The sequence below is a fragment of the Papaver somniferum genome, chromosome 1, assembly GCF_003573695.1.
Source record: "Papaver somniferum cultivar HN1 chromosome 1, ASM357369v1, whole genome shotgun sequence".
Classification (NCBI taxonomy): Eukaryota; Viridiplantae; Streptophyta; class Magnoliopsida; order Ranunculales; family Papaveraceae; genus Papaver; species Papaver somniferum.
In genome coordinates this window covers 218055781-218074308 of record NC_039358.1, presented here as the reverse complement: position 1 = coordinate 218074308, position 18528 = coordinate 218055781, and the positions used below count along the sequence as shown (strand labels likewise).

General features: G+C 38.3%; 2 protein-coding genes across 2 annotated transcripts; both read right to left on the bottom strand.

Moving 5' to 3' along the window:
• Window positions 1-8588: 8588 nt before the first annotated feature.
• LOC113316110 (pentatricopeptide repeat-containing protein At3g22470, mitochondrial-like) lies at window positions 8589-10257 on the bottom strand. The gene has a single exon (XM_026564335.1). It carries the CDS (start codon window positions 10255-10257, stop codon window positions 9481-9483), a length of 777 nt encoding a protein of 258 aa, XP_026420120.1. The 3' UTR covers window positions 8589-9480.
• LOC113316116 (pentatricopeptide repeat-containing protein At1g12300, mitochondrial-like) lies at window positions 10234-11314 on the bottom strand. The gene has a single exon (XM_026564341.1). It carries the CDS (start codon window positions 10835-10837, stop codon window positions 10262-10264), a length of 576 nt encoding a protein of 191 aa, XP_026420126.1. The 5' UTR covers window positions 10838-11314; the 3' UTR covers window positions 10234-10261.
• Between the last annotated feature and the right edge of the window lie 7214 nt (window positions 11315-18528).

Sequence of the window (18528 nt, the reverse complement as noted above, 5' to 3'; positions counted from 1 at the left end):
CTTCTCTCCAAAGATGTTGCCTTCAATTTCGATGCTGCTTGTGTGAAGGCATGGGAGGAATTAAAAACCCTTCTCACCACCGCTCCTATAGTCCGACCACCCGATTGGAAGCTTCCGTTCGAACTTATGTGTGATGCCTCTGATTATGCTGTTGGTGCTGTTTTAGGACAGCGAGTTGATAGACTACCATATGTGATATACTATGCTAGCAAAACCCTTAATGATGCCCAACTCAATTATTCAACTACCGAGAAGGAATTGCTTGCCGTCGTTTTCGCATTAGACAAGTTTAGATCTTATCTGATAGGGTCTAAGATCATCATATACACAGACCATGCGGCTTTGAAGTATCTTCTTTCCAAGAAGGATGCTAAAGCTCGCCTTATTCGATGGATACTATTTACAGGAATTCGATCTCGAAATCCGTGATAAGAAAGGTTGTGAGAATGTGGTTGCTGATCATTTGTCTAGATTAACTTTAGAGTCTATTGATGAATTTGAGCTGATTAGAGAATCATTCCCAGATGAACAGCTGATGTCTATCTCAGACCTTCCTTGGTTTGCTGATATTGTTAACTACCTCGCTACAGGTAGGATGCCCTCACGTTGGTCGAGACAAGACCGCTCTAATTCTGGCTGAAGTTAAACATTTCCTTTGGGATGACCCATATTTGTTTAAGTACTGCCCGACCAAATCATTAGGAGATGTGTCCCCAACACTGAACAGAAAGATGTGATATCTTTCTGTCATGACCAAGCATGTGGAGGCCATTTCAGTGCCAAGAAAACCGCTGCAAAGATCTTGCAGTGTGGATTCTATTGGCCATCATTGTTCAAGGATTGCCATGATTATTGTGTTGCTTGTGAACGCTGTCAAAAGCTAGGAAGCATTTCGAGGAGAAACATGATGCCATTGAACCCCATTTTGATTGTGGAGATTTTTGATGTTTGGGGGATAGACTTCATGGGTCCATTTCCCATGTCTGACAGCAAGTTGTACATCCTAGTCGCAGTTGATTACGTTTCTAAGTGGGTAGAAGCCATAGCAACCAGAACAAATGACCACAAGGTGGTACTTTCATTTCTAAAGGAAAACATATTTGCACGTTTTGGTACCCCTAGAGCTATCATCAGTGACGGCGGTTCACATTTTCGTAACAAGTACTTTGAGTCTTTAGTACGCAAGTATGGATAACTCACAAGGTTGCTACTCCGTACCACCCTCAGACGAGTGGACAAGTGAAGTTTCTAATAGGGAAATTAAGCACATTCTGAGAAGACGTTAACCCGTCTAGGAAAGATTGGTCATTAAGATTGAATGATGCTTTGTGGGCCTATAGAACAGCTTATAAGACACCAATTGGCATGTCCCCCTATCGTCTAGTGTATGGAAAGCCGTGCCATCTACCTGTGGAATTAGAACATCGTGCTACTGGGCAATCAAGAGCTGAACTTTCTCTGGACGAAGCTGGAATTCAAAGGAAACTTCAACTCAACGAGTTGGAAGAATTGAGAAATGAGGCTTATGACAGTGCCAGGTTATATAAGCAGAAGATGAAGATATTTCATGACAAGCGTATTCTACGCAAATCCTTCACTCCTGGTCAGAAAGTCTTGCTGTATGACTCCCGATTACATCTTTTTCCAGGAAAACTGCGTTCCAGATGGAAGGGTCCGTACCTAGTACGCACAGTTTTTCCTCATGGAGCTGTAGAGCTGGAGGATGTTTCCAACAAGAACGTTTTCAAAGTCAACAGGCAGAGATTAAAGCCATTCCTTGAGCCATTTCCACCCGACTTTGAAACAACCAACCTGGAGGACCCAGTCTATGTGGACTAAACTGGTCCACTCTTTCCCTAAATAACCAAAAAGTTTTCCAAATCTTTCCCTAAATAACCAAAAAGTTTTCCAAATCTTTCCCTAAAAACCAAAATTTTTCTTTTTTTCCCATCAAAACCAAATGTCTCCCGACAAAACCAAATTTTTCCCAAAAAGTCCAATCCCATTAAACACCAAATTTTCTTGTAGATAATATGTTAGTCGAATATTTTATTTCCTTGTGTATATATTTTGTGCTCATCCATTGTGACTCCTAATTGATGGATTTTTGCCTTGAATAACGGAGTTTTTTAATCGAGCTTCTGTCGTCGTACAATCGGGTATTCTCTCTCCTTTACTCTACTCAGCATGTTCCTCTTCATATTTGTTTTTATAATCTCTTCATATTTTGAAACATTGAGGACAATGGTTAGTTTAGGTTTGGGGGTATAGCGAGCTACCCACGATAATATGCTATAATTGAAAACAAAACTCCATCTTTTTGAAAAAAATTAAAAATTCCAAAAAAAAAAAAAAAAAACTTGAAAAATCAAAATAAAAATTAAAAAATTAAAAATCATAAAAATGGAGCTCATTTACCTTGAAATGTTGACTCTTGTGCAAATATGTAATTATTAGGAGTCTTAGTCTAGATTTTAGGCACCCTGATTCTAGCACATTCACATAGTGATAAGAAATTTGCACGCGCCACCCGATCTACCAATACATGTATGGCCTCGATCTTCAAAGTGTTGATAGGAAGTTACGATTGCCAATCACTTTAGAATACTGAACGAAACTGACTAGCTTGTTCTTTGGTTGGTTGGGATAGAAGGTGGAGGTTACATTAAGAAAGACAACCATCGAATTTAACTGGGTGCATCAAAAAGGGCTACCTCTTGCAAAGTGTCAGTAATCTTTTGTTTCTTTTGTATATGTATCAAAAGTGTTTCCTTCTCAAAAAAAAAAAAAAAAAAAAAAAAACGATGTATATTCAAAAAAAAAAAAAATATCAGAAAAATACAAAAAATCAAGTGTTTATCAATTCCATCATCTCTTGTTCCAAAAAAAAGAGAGTAGTCAATGTAAATAAGAGTCATGTAAATATCATTTTGTTGTTTCATTGTAATAAGCAAGGAGGGTGTATGCCATTGATGTACAACGCGAGTAATGTGAAATACCTCCACTCATTCACAATTCTCGTAAAGTCCGGACAGCTAGCTAGATTTCGACCTTGGTTCTTAGCCTGAGAAACTATCTCTTGGTGATTAGTAGTCATAACCTTCAGATCTTTCTTTACACATGTGTAGATACACTTTACACTCTTATCACATGTCTTTATTTGTTATCAGTGCTAGGATTGTGCCTTCGATAGCTAGATTGACATCTCCATTTTGCTGTGAGCTTAACTGACTTGCACATGTCACATTTGATGGAATCTGAGCTTATATTTTGACCTAGAACTTTGTAGGTACGTTCTAAGCAAACCTTCACGAGACTTAACTCGTCCACTAGGGACACTTAGTGGTTTAAAAGGCTTAGTGCATATGCTAAATGCATTCGAGAGACCAGCGACAGTGGTATAGGTAGGATTTCCTTAATTTTGTTTTACTTGAGGACAAGTAAAATTCAGGTTTGGGGGTATTTGATGAGTGCCAAATATTGTATATATTTATCCCTTTTTGTTGGCATTTAACTCATCTTTTGCGCAGTAATTCTACATTTTATCCCATATTCTGTATTTTCATTGTTTTCAAGAATAAATATTTTTCTTACTTAATTTTGCATTTTTAGGTAATAAATAAAGTTTGGATGAATTGCGGAGCGAAAAGAGAAGAAAAGTAGTGAAAAGACGGGAGGAATTACACAAGGAAGCCGCGAAGAATGTCGTGCACAAGACCAAAAGGCTAGAAGTGGGCTTGAAGAGGAAGAATTGTTCTTAAAGAAGACATGGTCCTGGCATACCCAAGGCCCAAAACCCTCACCCAAACCCATTTTCTATATCCAAGCCCGTCTCGGATTTCAGCCGTCAGATCGAAGCATTTCAGCATCCTACGGTCGCTCCTATTCCTGTGCATCAAATCCCGATGATTCCGCTAAACACTACAACACCTAACCTAATCTCGCACCGTAGACTTCGTTGTATTTTACATCCTACGGTCGCTACAAGCTGCTTCTTTCTTAGCCGTCCGATCCACCTACCATCTCCATATCCAGTGGCTTCAGCTCGTGGTACACACATCTTGATACACCCGCCTAACATACTAATACTCGAACCCTATGACCTAGCCAAACAGCTCCCTACCCTAACCCATATCGACCTCCACCTTCTTCTTCCTCTCCCCCTCTCTGCAACAGAACCACCATACCCTGCCGTACCACCACCTATTCCACTTCCACAACCACCACTACCTACACCAACTACCACCAACTCCACCATCTCCATCATTACCCGACACGACCCATCCCCCTAATTCGAAGCGCTTTAACCTCTCTCACCAACTGACCTAGGTGAGGGTTGATAAAACACCTCAAATTATGGAGCAATTGTAGCGATTGGGAGCAGGAGAAGAACCGAGAGAGGCAGAGAAGACATGGGGCGACGTCAATTCAAAGTTTTGGTGAGTAAATTTCGGAGATTGAAAACCCTAATTTCAATTCTAGGGTTTCGGAAAAATTGGGTATTTGGTGATATAAATAGGGGGTGATGTAGAGGGGTAGAGGGATGATGATCTCTGGACTAGCCAGAAAAACATTTTGTTCTGTTTGTTTGCAATTTCAATTTCAGTTATTGCATGACAGTTGATAGTGAATGTTATATGATGTTTTGATTTTTATCTTCAATGTTGAGAATGTTGTTTCAATTAGCATATGTGATGAATGTTGATGTTGTTAACATGTTTTTCATGAACTAAGTTACTGCAGCTAAGGCTCAGATGAAGCCTTAGTGCATTGTTGGATGATGAATTGCTAGGTTAGAGCCTTAATGCTTGTTTTTCTTGAGCAATGGGAGAGATTAGTGCTCATCTGTGTGCTTGTGATTGATTGTACTGTCAAAAGACAGTCAATGCTAGGAGCACATTAGTTGAGCAAGCTAATTTTCTTTCCATTCCATTTGTATGCTTAGGGTCTTAATTTCAACCTAGAACTACATTGTTTGGCTAGGAAACCAAGGTGGATTCTAAGCCATTAGCTTAGCCACAATTCCTTTCTTCAGTCACTTACAATTCCAGCTCTGCTTTTATTCACTGCTTAGTTACTTTCCTTTACTGTTTTGCTTAGTTCTTACAATTTGTAGCTGTTGTGCACTGAAATCAGTGCACAATCTCACCCCTGCCCTTGGCTTACAGCCTTGGTTCCTTGCTGTTGTTATTTTATATCATCTGCCATCTAATCCTTGCTGTTTTGCCATCTTGTGTTAACTGCTTTGTTGTGTTAACTGTTTTAGTTCTTTGCATCTGCCACATTACCTTGCTTTGCTCACTGCCATAGTGCTTTGCACCCATTGATAGCTTAGGAAAATTTCTTTTAAGCACTCCTACTCCCTGTGGACTGATCCCTTTCTTATCCCTATATTATAAAGCTTGACCTTGTATACTTGCAAGTTTTTTGTGTGTTTTCCATTCCACACCAATACCTCACTTTTCAGTGCTTCTTCTACAGTGAATCCTTCTTTTGATAGATTGCAGTTTAAAAAGCTGGATCAAACTCAACAAGATTGGATGGAGAGACCTTTTGATGAAGCGGAGGTGGAGGATGTTATCAAAAAGTGTGGAAAAAATAAGGCACAAGGGCCTGATGGTTACAACATTGAGTTCTATAGGGCTTGTTGGAGTTTCATGAAGGTAGATATTATGGCAGCGGTGAATGAATTCCATGTTAAAGGTAAGCTGGACTGGAGACTCAACATGTCTTTCATTAAGCTTATACCTAAGAAAGAGGATTCAGATACAGTAAAGGATTTTAGGCCTTTGAGCCTTATTAGCAGTTTTTATAAGATTATATCAAAACTTCTAGTGGAAAGAATTAAGATGGTAATGCCTGGTCTCATCTCAAGTGCGCAAGGTGCGTTTATTAAAAATAAGAAAATTTTAGATGACATCCTAATAGCTAATGAATGCATTGATAGCAGACTAAGACAGAAGATTCCTGGTATTTTATGTAAGATCGATATAAAGAAGGCTTTTGACAACGTCAATTGGCCTTATCTATTTACTATCTTGAGGAAGAACGGGTTTGGTGAAAGGTGGGTTGATTGGATTAAATGGTGTGTTACTGGTGCACAGTTTTTGATTTTGGTGAATGGTGAAGCGACACAGAGAATTAAGCCTTCAAAAGGAATTATATAGGGTGATCCACTATCACCCTTTCTTTTCTTATTAGTGGTAGAGGTGCTTTCTTTGCTGATTACTGATGCAGTAATTGATGGGAGGCTGACTGGTTTTCAAGTTTGTGAGGATGGAACTGTGGTATCACATCTTCAGTTCGCGGACGATACAATTATTTTTCTCGGTGCATCTAAGGTGGAGGTAAGGAGACTTCTACTTATTTTGTGAATGTTTGAAGTTTTGACTGGGTTGAAGTTGACTCTAGAAAAGAGCTCGATGACAAGTATTGGAGAGGATAATTTGATTCATGATTTGGCTATGGAACTGGGATGCAAGGTTGATCCTTTGCCGATTACTTACTTGGGACTGCCAATTGGAGCTCGTAAGAGGAGTGCAGATATATGGGAGGTGGTAATTGAGAGAATGAAGAAAAAATTAGCACCATGGAAGAGGAAGTTCTTGAATAAATCTGGTAGAGTTACTTTAATAAAAATCTCACTTGAAAGTATAGATGTCTACTTCTTATCAGTTTACTACATGCCTGCTGCGGTGGAAAAGAAGTTAACAACCATAATGAGGAAGTTTTTATGGGGAGAGGATGATGTTAGGAGGAAGATGACCTGGGTATCTTGGATGAAATATGCAAAACCAAAAAGAAAAGGAGGACTAGGGATAAGGAGTTTAAGGATTATAAATAGATCGTTATTGGTGAAATGGTTTGGCAGATATGCGAAGGAAAAATCTGCGATGTGGAGAAAGATAGTGTGTGAAAAAACTAAAGCAGATGAAACCCATTTGGTTCCGTTACAAGTTAAGGAAACAATTGGAAGAAGTTTATGGTTTGAAACTCTAAAGGCTAGCAATGACTTTTATGATTCTGCTTCCATCCAGGTGAGGAATGGAACAAGTATTCGCTTTTGGCTAGATTGTTGGTTGGAAAGAAGGTCTTTGAGAGAGAAATATCCGAGACTTTATAAGCTCAGCAGATTTAAATCAGTGACTGTTGCAGATATGAAGGCTGAAGATTGGAAGTTTGATTTCTCAAGAGTACTCAACCCGGCAGAGAGTATTGATTTGCTAGAGATTAAGTTTGATCCGAGAAACGTGCAATTGGCGCAGGAAGAGGACGAAATAGTGGGAGAGTGGACTGCCAAAGGTATATATATGCAGATTACCAATATCGATGCGGACTGGGAGTTTTACAGGGTTTTACGGAGTAAGTATGTTCCTCCAAAAGTTCTGTTCATCATCTGGGCTTCTATGCACGATTCGGTTCCAACGAGAAGTATGTTGCAGGCCAGGAGGGTGGTGGTTAGTTCTAATTTGTGTCTTTTTTGTAATACTGAAGTGGAGACGCAAGATCATCTCTTCATTGATTGCAGTTGGGTTAAGCACTTCTGGGATTTTTTCATTACTTCGTTGAGAGTTCAACTGGCCAGGCCAAGAGATTTTAATAGCACGATGATGAGATGGAAAGTTGAAAGGGTTTCTCCTAGGATCAAGTTAGTCTGGCATTTACTTCCGGGTATGCAATCTGTTGGGAGTTATGGTTGGAAAGAAATAGGAGGAATCATGGCGGAAGACCGAAGCACAGAGATGAACTGGTGTATGCAATTAAGCTGGACGTGTACCTATGGAGTTCTTCTACGGATATTTTCAAGGACTTTACGATGAATCAAATTATTCATCAATAAGATCAAATTCTGCATATGTAATTTGAGGTTTTTTTTTGTTTTTCTTTTGGGAAGAGATTCTTAATCTGTTTTGTACATAACCCTATATATACCTTTTTCCTCTTAATATATCCTTTTTTCCTCAAAAAAAAAAAAAAAAAAAAAAAAAACATTAAGGCCATAGTATCCCATTTGTTTAGCATTCTTGCGTATGGTCACATATATAATAGGTCGTCAACAAGGTGTCATGAAAATTAGACTCTAAATCATGCCATCGCCCATTGGAGGCGGAACTTGGGCCATTCGGTGAGCTAAGTGAAATATATGTAACAACCAAGTCGTTGTAGTATAGTGGTAGGTATTCCCGCCTGTCACGCGGGTGACCCGTCCGGGTTCGATCCCCGGCATCGGCGTTACTTTTATTTTTTAGAGAAATACTACTTTATAAAATGCAACATAAGAAGTGATTTAGCAACGAGTTTTCCAAGTACACATTCCTTTAGTCATATCATTCAGACGCTACAATATTGATACAGGTTCAGACAGATGAAAATATGCTTATGTCAAGTTCTAACTAAAATCAAATAGTGCATGAGAAACCTAAGCAAACAGACTACAACACGAGACATTACAGATGCATGAAATATACTAAAATCTGCGTGTACCTATCAAGCTTCCCTTGTCCTCTTTTGTAAGATATGTCCATTTCAATATGTAATAGCAACGTCTCTAATTGCTGCAGCACCTGCAACCGTGCATGTATGCTACCTGAGAATTTCCAGAACAACCTTGTTTTTTTGAATGATGTTCAATTGAGTAAAACATCTATTGAAGATTCAATAAACAAAACTAAAGCACAGAAAGAAAAAACGATCAACAGTTAGCAATTAAAGCTGCCAAAAAAGACACAAGTTACCTCAGCAACTACAAGGTCTCACTCAAAAAGGAAGAAAAAACACTAGAGATTTTTTAACTCCTCTGCGGAGAGAGTTTTTACTAACAAACAGCTAACAGAATCACTTGGTGCAAATTTTCTTTCACGCATCTTGTGAAAAAATTCCAATGCCTTGTCAGTTTCCTTTCCTAAAAGAAAACCCTTGATAATGGTATCGTATCCTCTAGCATCTCGTAAATAACCCTTATCTTCCATTTCAATGATTAATTTGTTAGCCTCGAGTAACATCTTGCTTCGAAAGAGGCCATTAATCATTGCGGTATATGTCACTACATCAGGCACTAATCCCTTTTTCGGACTTTCAGCAAACAGTTTACTTGCATCGTATGCTATATAACATTGATACAGGTTCAGAGAAAAGGTGAAACTATCTTTATGTCAAGTTCTACTAAAATCTAACAGATAAAATAGTGCACCAGAAACCTAAGTAAACAGACTACAACAGGACACGTTACAGATGAAATATGTCAAAATCTTGGTGTACCTGTGAAGCTTCCCTTGCCGTCTTTTGGAAGAAATCCCCATTCTGTTATGTAAATACCTATGTGTCTAATTGCGGCAGCACCTGGAACCGTGTATATGACAACTGAGAGTTTCTCGAAACAAGACTGAAGTACAGAAAAGAAAAGGAAAGAAACCATATATTCATCAAAATATGTTGAAACTTGATAGAGATTCAGATTCTCGCTGTTGCCTCAGCAATTAACTAGAGATTTTTTAACTCAACTGCAGAGAGAGTGTTTACTAACAAACAGCTAACAGAATCACTTGGTGCAAATTTTATTTCACGCATCTTCCCAAAATAATGCAATGCCTTGTCAGTTTCCTTTCCTACAAGAAAACCCTTGATGATGGTATTATATGTTATAGCATTAGGTACACAATCCTTCTCATCCATTTCAATGATTAATTTGTTAGCCTCCAGTAACATCTTGCTGCAAAAGAGGCCATTAATCATTGTGGTATATGTTACCACATCAGGCATTAATCCCTTTTTTGAAATTTCAATAAACAGTTTACTAGCTTCTTCCAACTTGCCAACTTGGAACAAACCTTGAATAAGAGTATTATATGTTTCAACATCAGCTAAGATACCGACACCCTCCATGGATTCAAATAATTGTATTGCTTTCTCAGTGTATCCATTCTTGAAGTACCCATCCAACATTGTATTGTATGTGATAATATTTGGAGATACACCGAATGTTTGCATCTCATTAAACAAACTCTTTGCAGTCTTCATTCTTCCATCTCGGTATAGTCCCACTAATAGAATGTTGTAAGTAACTATTGTGGGTTTCAACCCGTTTCGTTTCATTTTCTTGAATATCTGCACAGCTTCATCCAACTTACGGTTCTTGCAGTATCCACCAATTAATATACTGCAACTGAAAACATCAGGTTGAAGGCCCCTATCTACCATCGAGTCAAACAGTTTCCTTGCATCTTTCAGCCGACCTGTCAAACATAGACCATCGATCATTGAGTTATAACTTATAAGTAAAATGATTAGGTTTTATGTTTAACTTGTCCATCAGTTTAAATAACTCCCAAGCATCTTCCGTCATCCCATCTTTATAAAGTGAATCTATTAATATACTAAAGGTTACTGTATTGGGTGAAACCCCTCGATCCATCATTTCATCAAAATATCTTCTTGCTTCTTTCCATTGACCATGCCGGCAATGACCATCAATCATACAACTGTACGTAATTACGTTGGCAGAGATTCCTCTACTAACCATCTCCTCAAAGACTCTCTTTGCCTCATCCAACTGGCCTGAATTGCAAAGTCCATTTATCAAAGAACTGTAAACGACTACATTGGGTACAACATTTGAATCGCCATGCATTTCGGAGAAGAGAACCAAAGCTTGATCAACTAAACCTCCTTTACAAAGAGCATCTATAATCGCGCAGTATGAAACAGCATCAGGTCTGCAGTTCCATTTCACCATGTTGTTTTTTAGATGAAGAGCGCGACCTACTTTACCAGTTTTGCATAACCCAGATATAACGGTATTACATGTAATGGCATTAGGTCGAATACCCATTTGAGTCATTCTGTCGAACACCTTGTACGCGAAATCAATGTTCTCTTGAAGACACAATCCTTTATGAGTGTAGTGAAAGTGATGACAGTAGGATGATAACCTCTCTTGATAATCTTTCCAAGCAAACAAAACCCATGATTCACTTGGCCTAATTAACAACAACAATTGATCAAAATGTTCTATGTAACACTATCTGGTTCTACTCCAAACAAACACATTTTCTTATACACCCCAATGACATCTGAATAGCATTTAATCTTGGATAATGATCCCAATACATGATTAAATGTACCATTAGATGGCAATGGTCTTTCTAAAATCAACTGATCAAAGTATCTCAAACCCTCCTCAAGTGTCTGAACCTTTCCTGACTTGCACTCATCCCTCACAATTTGTTCAAGTTGACTATAATTACCTCCTGAGCCATAATAACTGGAGAATAGTCTTGTTCTTGAATGCTGCAGCAACAATTTCTTATGCCTTAAATTCATCTTTCGACTCCTTTTCTATTTTCTTCTTCTTCTATCAAATTATATCAACAATAACTTCAGTCTATACAGATGCCAGTTTTTAAAAAAGCTATTTTCAGATGGACCTTTCGTTCCTTCTAACTAAGCCCAGTTAGTCTCCAAGTCTCATTCATTCTTTCGAACCCTGATTTTGGGCATACCAAAATCTTCTTAGGCATACAAAGCACTAGTCCTAACTTGGGTGACCTTATAAGGGGTATCCTATGGGGTGGTTCAATTACCTATATGTCCTTAAATCCTTTAAATTACTACTAATCTATCTCTAACCCTAATACAAAATATATAATCAACTACACCTAAAATCAGTTTCATTCACCTTCTTCTTCTTCCTCTCTGCAGCTGAACTCATTCACCCTTCCCTTTCTTTTTTTTCATCGCGGAAATTTAATTGTCGATTCGTGAAACTTTAATCGACGATTAAACTCATCTATATAATGGGTCGTCGTAAGGCAGTATCTCGTTCAAATCGACCGATTGAACAACCTATTGATGAAGAAGAAGATTTAGAGAGTAAAGAACAAACTCAAAATCAACCGGAAGAAGAGATTGAAGAAGAACAAACTCCGGAAATGAGAATAAGAAGGTTAGTTCTATAAACCCATCTCATATTTGATGTTTTTGATTGTTTTGGTCGATTTAATTCGTCAAAATCATGTGTTCTGCGGCGGTTACAGGGTATGGTTCGGCGTAAAACAAATGTTAGATGTGCGCCGAGCTGTTCTTGGAACTGAACCTTGAAAGTGCATATGAACGGCTCGGCGTAGATCTGAAATCCGTTTTGAGCCGAACTTAGTAACACAAAGACTTATATTTAGGATCGGCTTATTCGATGGTGTTAGTTTTGTGCCGAATATGTTTTGTGAATTTCAGAAATTTTGCATGTGCGTAGGATCGGCTTGTATGGTAGTATTATTTTTGTGCCGAATAAATGTTGTTTGAATTTCAAAATTTTTGCATGTGCTTAGGATCGGCTTGTATGGTTGTATTAGTTTTGTGTCGAATAAATGTTGTTTGAATTTCAGAATTTTTGCATGTGCTTAGGATCGGCTTGTATGGTTGTATTAGTTTTGCGCCGAATAAATGTTTAAATTCATAAGTCTAGATTCGGCTTATTCGATAGTATTAGGGTTGCGCCGAACATCGTTGTTAAAATTTCATAAATTTTACAAGTGTATAGGATCGGCTTATTTATATGATATCATGTTGCGCCAAATACATGTTTGAGTTCATAATCATAGATTCGGCTTATTCGACGGTATCGGTTGTGAGCCGAATATATATGATCGGCTTATAATTGTTTTGTGGTATGAGCCGATCCACTCTCTATGTAAGATAATAAAAATTTCAAGACATGATTCATACTTGCGCCGAATTAGTCTTATAACTTTCATACTTGTGTCAGGACCAATGCCGCGGGTAGGGAGATGTTGAAAAAAATGAAGGCCAAACTTGGTTGCAAAACACCAATGACCGTGGAAGAACAAAAATACCTCATCAACAAGTGGGATGCAATCATCAACAAAGGACAAGGACCCGAGGAACCCGAACAAAGGCCTACCACTAAGAAGAGGGGTCGTGGTTAAATTCCCTTTTATGTTTCCAACTTCCTTTTAATGTTTTTCTTAAGTTTTAAGTACACTTTTATGGTGTTGCAAACACCTTTGCTTTTAGGTGCTGAACTTTGTTTTTAATGGTGCTGGGATTGGGTTATGGACACCTTCAATTTCATGTTTTAATGAATAGCTTAACAGTTATGCGCCGAATGTATAGAATTCGGCTTATCCTCTAATGTTAGTTACGCGCCGAATCATTTGTCATTTAGGTTCGGTTTTTTCTATAATTTGAGTTATAAGCCGAGCCTTAAAAATCATTATTGGTGTAATCCAGTATATAGGTCGGCTTATATCTCATCAATATGGTGAACCGAATCTGTAAAAATTTTCAAATTTTTTTAAAAAATAGTCGTTACTTATATAAGTTCGGCTTATGTTCTAAAATTTCTATAAGCCGAACCTTTACTTTTTTTCACGAAAATCTAGGAACGACTCTTTTTTTGAAAGATATAGCCGTTGTAAAACTATATTCTATATATACCTACATGTTTTTTCATATTCTTAACCACACTTGCTCAACAAATGGCACCCCCAACTCCTAAGTTTACTCTAGAAGAAGATTTATCTCTTTGCACTAATTATGTAGCATACTATCCAAAGAAGGGTGAAGAACGACGAGTAAATGGTCTGATGAGTATGTACTACTTGGTTAGAATTCATGAAGCCTTCAGCACGGAAACAGGTAATCCTCACAACCGGGATAGTGCGTCATTGTTTTGCCGAATTATAAGTATTAAGAAAAAAGTCACAGACTTCATAGCTTTAGTTCGGATTGTGAGTCGATATCGACTCAAAGGTGAAACAAACTCTGAGATTGAAGTTCGAACTCTATAGGAATGGCGACGATGGAAGGGAAAGAATTTCAAATACAAAGATCACTACCACATTCTTAGAAGGTTTCTCATTACCCGTTTAGGATATTAGAAATTAATTGCAAGCCTACTATGTAGCAGGGATGTAATCCACAATTTCTATGAATTTGAAAAGTCTATTTGGAATGATATAATAATTCTTGTGTTCATGAATCATGAAAGGTTCGGCTTTCTTCAGAAATATACTACAAGCCGAACCTATCAAAGTAATTCTGGTTTTTTAAAGTTTCAAGGTTCGGCTTGCAGTGAAAAATATTATAAGCCGAACCTGACAAAAAAACTCTGGTATTTTTTTGTTGTCAGGTTCGGCTTTCAGTGAATTGTTCTTATAAGCCGAACCTGACACAAAATAAACGGATAAATCCATGAAACATTTTTTATGGAGATCCTAAACGAATCTCATCCTCTTCACTGACCTCTTTCTCATCATCTTCACTGAATTCATTCTCATCATCTTCACTGACCTCTTGCTTAACATCTTCATCCTCATCACTTGAAAACGTAATTACTTGTCCACTTGGAGGCTGCACATGCAAAGATTTCCAAAGATCCATTTCCGTCGCATAATTTGCACACCAATCCATCGCAAAATTATTTTAAAATCTAGGCCAAAAGGCTGCACTCATCAAGGGTGGTAATGGGCAACCGGGTCTAAGTTTGAGGCCGATAAAATGACAATTTTGAACAAATCCAAGAACAAGTCTTCTATCCTTTACACCATCATTGCAAGGTTTTGTTGGAGGCGCGTAAGTAAATCTACTACCCGTCCATGCGAAACAATGTACGACGCAATTGAATGTCTCCGCTATTAAAAACCCACAAATGGGCATTGCCATCCAATGTTCTTCGGTAATGATAAAATCCCCATGCAAACGACGTTCGAATGCAACGTACTCCCCTGCCACCCCTGCATCTTTTCTTGGACCTGTTCTCATCATTGTCTTATATAATTCTTTGTTTTTACATAGGCTTTGTAACAATCGTTGCCTAATATAGTTCACTTCATTTTCAGGGGGCACCGGATTATTCCCTTCCATAAAAGGACCAAGTTGTTCCGCCGTGACGTAATAACCACAATTTCCATCGCCTTGCACTTCATCCATTGCTATAATATGCTCATGAATTATTTGCGATAGATCTTCCAAGTAGTTATCGTATATAAAATTGATAGGCCTCATATACCTACCGGACTTATCTCTTTTGGGTCCTCTCATCCTACCAATTTCATGTACGGTCCTTTTCTCCTTTATCTTATTTTGTGAAGGATACATCTTAGCCATTCCCTTGATATCCTCTTTACTATCCTTATCTTGTGACGGACAATCATTATCATTCACCTTTTTGTTACTTGTTTCCGATTTTTGAATACCCGGACGACCTCGTTTTTTTGGAACTTTGACTTCTTCCTCCTTCATCAACTTCTCAATTTTTTTCTTTGCATTTTCAAACCTTGCATCATGGTAGTCAACGCCGGATGGATCCCTTTTATTAGCCAATAGTTCCTTGTTGGCTTGTCTAGTTTGAAAATTATTCATTTGCTTACTCTTCCTACCTTTCGGTTCACTCTTCTCCAGTTCCAAAATATTTTCTTGGGTGAAAGGATACATGCCCGGCATCATGTTGTCCCATAGGAACTTCTTTTGAGGTCGGGACATATTCCTAAACATCTCCGCCAATTTTTTCCCATTTTTCGTGTCCCATATCTCTCGATCATCCTCGTCGTCTTTGGTTGGGAGAGGGTCGAAGCTTAATTGTTTCCAAAAATGATCAATATCCTCAAATGGTATGATACCATCCTTGTATCGAAGTAGGTCGTGGCGGCATGGAAGTCCCATAGATGTCTTCATTGCACAAACAAACTCTTCCTCCAAGGTGGCGCCTAATGTCTTAATCAAATCCATTTATATCATCAACAAGTCGATGCATAGATGGGAGACTCTATAAGTTAATTCCCGTAGCCAATTAGTACCATAATTCTTGTGTCTAAACATAAGGTCATGCTCGAACGCGGCTTTAATTGTCACAACATCACTTTTGAAATATTCATCAATTGCATCAAAAACCGTGACAAAAGTGTCAACTCAACCAAAAAGGTTCTTCTTCAACCGATAATGAGCCGACTCTACCATACTTGTGGCTTGGTTGTCGAAGTGTTTGTGTCGATTTGTGAAACAACTCACGAACCTTTCTTTATTAGGTTCCAACACATCTTTGACCAAGTAAGTAATGACATCGGGGTAGGCGGTCTTCCAATGCTTAATAAGCATTTTAAAATTTTCTTCATAGACATCCTCGGTGATTGACCATATCAAAGTTTCCCATTCGCCTTGGAAAGAAGCCCACAACATCTCATTATGTTCATATGCTTTCAAGAATTCCTTCTTTTTCTTTACTCATATCTCCAACGGTAGCTAGCAATATTCTCTAATTCTTTAAACTTAAGTGGTTGAATTATCGGTTGGCATTTTTTCCTCACATTGCACCATATATGAAACGTACAAATAAAATTGAATGCATCCGAAAATACCTTCTTAATAGCATACATCAACGATGAATCTTGATCGGAAACGAACACTTTAGGAAGAGCACCCTCTTGGCGATAGATCTTCCAAGTAGTTATCGTATATAAAATTGATAGGCCTCGTATACTTACCAGTCTTATCTCTTTTGGGTCCTCTCATCCTACCAATTTCATGTACGGTCCTTTTCTCCTTTATCTTAGTTTGGTTCTTAGTTTGTGAAGGATACATCTTAGCCTTCCCCTTGACATCTTCTTTACTATCCTTTGCTTGTGACGGACAATCATTATCATTCACCTCTTTGTTACTTGTTTCCGCTTTTTGAATACTCGGACGACCTCGTTTTTTTGGAACTTTGACTTCTTCCTCCTTCATCAACTTCTCAATTTATTTCTTTGCCTTTTCAAACCTTGCATCATGGTACTCAACGCCGAATGGATTCCTTTTATTAGCCAATAGTTCCTTGTTGGCTTGTCTAGTTTGAAAATTATTCATTTTCTTACTCTTCCTACCTTTCAGGTCACTCTTCTCCGGTTCCAAAATATTTTCTTGGGTGAAAGAATACATGACCGGCATCATGTTATCCCATAGGAATTTCTTTTGAGGTCGGGACATATTCCTATACATCTCCGCCAATTTTTTCCCATTTGTCGTGTCCCATATCTCTAGATCATCCTCATCGTCTTCGGTTGGGAGAGGATCGAAGCTTAATTGCTTCCACAAATGATCAATATCCTCAAATGGTATGATACCATCCTTGTATAGAAGTAGGTCATGGCGGCATGGAAGTCCCATAGATTTCTTCATTGTACAAACACACTCTTCCTCCAAGGTGGCGCCTAATGTCTTAATCAAATCCACTTCTTTCATCAACAAGTCGATGCATATATGGGAGACTCTATAAGTTAATTCCCGTAGCCAATTAGTACCATAATTCTTGTGTCTAAACATAAGGTCATGCTCGAACGCGGTTTTAATTCTCACAACATCACTTTTGAAATATTCATCAATTGCATCAAACACCGTGGCAAAAGTGTCAACACAACCAAAAAGGTTCTTCTTCAACCGATAATGAGCCGACTCTACCATACTTGTGGCTTGGTTGTCGAAGTGTTTGTGCCGATTTGTGAAACAACTCACGAACCTTTCTTTATTAGGTTCCAACACATATTTGACCAAGTAAGTAATGACATCGGGGTATGCGGTCTTCCAATACTTAATAAGCATTTTAAAATTTTCTTCATAGACATCCTCGGTGATTGACCATATCAAAGCTTCCCATTCGCCTTGGAAAGCTGCCCACAACATCTCATTATGTTCATATGCTTTCAAGAATTCCTTCTTTTTCTTTACTCGTGTCTCCAACGGTAGCTTAGCAATATTCTCTAATTCTTTCAACTTAAGTGGTTGAATTATCGGTTGACATTTTTTCCTCACATTGCACCATATATGAAACGTACAAAGAAAATTGAATGCATCCGGAAATACCTTCTTAATAGCATACATCAACGATGAATCTTGATCGGAAACGAACACTTTAGGAAGAGCACCCTCCCGGAAGATTAACTTCAATTGTTCTAACCCCCAAATATAACTCTCTTTCTTCTCGTTTTTCATGAAACAAAAAGCCACGGTGAACGGTGCCTTTGTCGAAGTATGCCCCACAATGTTCATCAACGGCATCTCATATTTATTAGTCTTGTACGTGCAATCCAATATAATAACTTGTGGGAAGCATAGAGCCAATTGGGCGCATTCCGGGTGGGCAAGGAAAAGATGTGTGACTTGACCGAAGTCATCCAACTTCTTTTGGCAAGCGTAACTATTCTTCACCCCTAACCACATTACTTGTTGCATCACCATCCTACCTTGCAAATTGAGTCTTCTAATCTTTTGTCTTGCATTGTAGATAGTTTGCATAGTCGACTTGTTATTCTTGTTGTCCGCCTTCAATTTGCTAAGAATCCTAGAAGGTGGCAAACGTGCCCGTGTCATTTTATCCACTTCTAGCATCTCGTCGGGTTTGAGTCGCGCTACTTTCGCATGTCCATGAAGGTCTTTGGGACGTGGGTGGTTATGACGACAATCCATATCTTTATTCATTATCCAATATTGATCTTCTTTGTTCATGGACTTATTCTTGAGGTTGAAAACGATCTTGAAATG

Bases quoted from the DNA above. Each gene is read 5' to 3' on its own strand.
- LOC113316110 (XM_026564335.1), bottom strand. From the start codon at position 10,257: ATGATCGATGGTCTATGTTTGACAGGTCGGCTGAAAGATGCAAGGAAA.
- LOC113316116 (XM_026564341.1), bottom strand. From the start codon at position 10,837: ATGACTCAAATGGGTATTCGACCTAATGCCATTACATGTAATACCGTT.